At 40.3% G+C, this 2,090-nt stretch overlaps 1 protein-coding gene across 1 annotated transcript in view; it reads left to right on the forward strand.

Annotated features, from left to right (window-relative positions):
• hemk1 (HemK methyltransferase family member 1) overlaps positions 1 to 2,090 on the forward strand; it is a gene marked incomplete in the record, with an annotated part of 10,822 nt that overhangs the window by 1,580 nt on the left and 7,152 nt on the right. Inside the window, 3 exon segments of the mRNA XM_014335204.2 lie at positions 1,227 to 1,318; positions 1,400 to 1,493; positions 1,594 to 1,731. Of these exon segments, the coding sequence (XP_014190690.1) occupies positions 1,227 to 1,318; positions 1,400 to 1,493; positions 1,594 to 1,731 (324 nt within the window).

Here is a 2,090-nt window from a genome sequence, read left to right on the forward strand (position 1 = left end):
CAGCCACCCAAGCAGAGAAGCCCAGACCTCGTTCTCCCCAGCCACCTCCTCCAGCTTGTCCGGGGGGAACACCAAGGCGTTCCCAGGCCAGCTGAGAGATATAATCTCTCCAGCGTGTCCTGGGTCTGCCCCGGGGCCTCCTCCTGGTGGGACATGCCCGGAACACCTCACTTCATTAGTTTCCATTTTAGAAATTGCAATGTTTATATTTTAACTGCATACATTTGTCAAAAAACAAACAAAAAAACAAACCAAATAAACCCTTTGACGGTGTGCACGTGTAATATTAAAATTACATTCTCAAATTAAATAAAATAAGACATATATGAAGTCCAGACTAAGGCATAAAAATGTACCTTTATTTTCTTGGAAAGATTTCTGACATTAACAAGAGGCAAGTTTTTGTGCTGCTAAATCCAGATGTTATGATAGTGTAGGTTTTAATAATTTATATTAATAATAATTCAGTGTTCCACCTAACAACCCTTAGGTCAGTGGATCGGAGTTTTATGGCCTGTGTGCACTTTTGTTGGCTTTTGAAAAAAGATTTCATTTTTATATTTTTAAATATTTTTGCAATTTAACTAACGCAGTATTTGATATTATTGCAGGTATTATTTAGGACATTGCTGTCAACCTTCAGCACGCTGCATAATTTAACCAGTCTGGTATCAGACTAAGTTAACAGTTCATCTGCATATTTTAATAAATAATTAAAACTTCTGGAGGCTTACTGATTTTGACTGGGTGAAACGTATTGCAAATTCAAGAGTGGAGAATAGATTTATAGTTTGTCACATTAATATAGTGGCAGCCATGTTCAAGCCATGTTTAGAGTGATAGGAATCCTCTCCAACGCTACTATTCATATCAATAAATATGTCCTTTAGAACATCCACTGACATTTTTAAGTGTGCTACTGGAAAGCACACAAAGATAAAATTATCCATGCATCCATCCAATTTCCCCCACTTATCCTTGTCAGGATCTTGGGGAGGCTGGAGGCTATTCCACCTGCCATAGGGTGAGAGGTGGGATACACCCTGGACAGGTTGCCAGACAGTCACAGGGCTAACACTGACACACAACTAGGGCTGCTCGATTATGGCAAAAATGATAATCACGATTATTTTCACTGAAATTGAGATCTCGATTATTTGACGATATTTATTTAACCCTTCATGCAGTAAACGTGGATCAAGTTCACATAGCGTTTCTTTATCCAGATAGAAAGTCTTGAGCAGGAGAGATTAACAGAGTTTCTCAGCCGAGAACAAACAGAGCAGATATGGAAGCTCTGCACCACACGTCTCTCCAGGTGAGTTTGTGCATAGATCTCTCTATATGCATTTAAGTGATTTTCACTTAAAATATTTACAATGTTGCATGTTTGGGTTAGGATGCCCGTGCAGTACGTGATTGAAGAGTGGGACTTCAGGGACCTGACGCTGAAGATGAGGCCTCCTGTGTTCATACCACGACCTGAAACGGAGGTAAAAGAAAAGACGAGGCAGTGCATGCTCGCAGTGAAGACCCAGCAAATGATCACGAATAAGCCGAAATGTGATTTTTATTTCGTCTTTGCTGATGCAGGAGTTGGTCGAGCTGGTGCTCAATGATCTGCAGATGAAGACTGAGATGGGAGTGCCTGCTGAGACGGAGCCTACGTGCCTGGAAGTGGGATGTGGGTCTGGTGCCATTTCTCTTAGCCTGCTGAAGAGTCTGCCTCAGGTAGAATTTTGTGCTTCTCGTAAGATTTCAGATGAGTGGAATTATAATAAGGGACCCCACAGGAAAAAGGCTGTTTAACTTATTAATGTATTACCCCTCACTTTGGGTCTTAATACACTGACAATGAGTCAAATTTTTCATTACAACAGTGAAATATATGCAGTATATTGAGGTTTCTCATTGGTTGTGATATAACCACTGGTTGCTAGGGAAAAATGTGTATTCCTATGACTGGTTCTCATTTCTACCCTCACTGATTGAAATTGAATTTCATTGAGGTCAGGTTTTCTGCAAATCTTGTGAATGCGATAACTCGAGAAGTAGGTTGCCTGAAGTATACATTTTTACATTTATACCAC

This window comes from Haplochromis burtoni, unplaced genomic scaffold (assembly GCF_018398535.1).
Source record: "Haplochromis burtoni strain Fernald_Lab_line unplaced genomic scaffold, NCSU_Asbu1 Contig_100, whole genome shotgun sequence".
In the NCBI taxonomy this organism is placed as follows: domain Eukaryota; kingdom Metazoa; phylum Chordata; class Actinopteri; order Cichliformes; family Cichlidae; genus Haplochromis; species Haplochromis burtoni.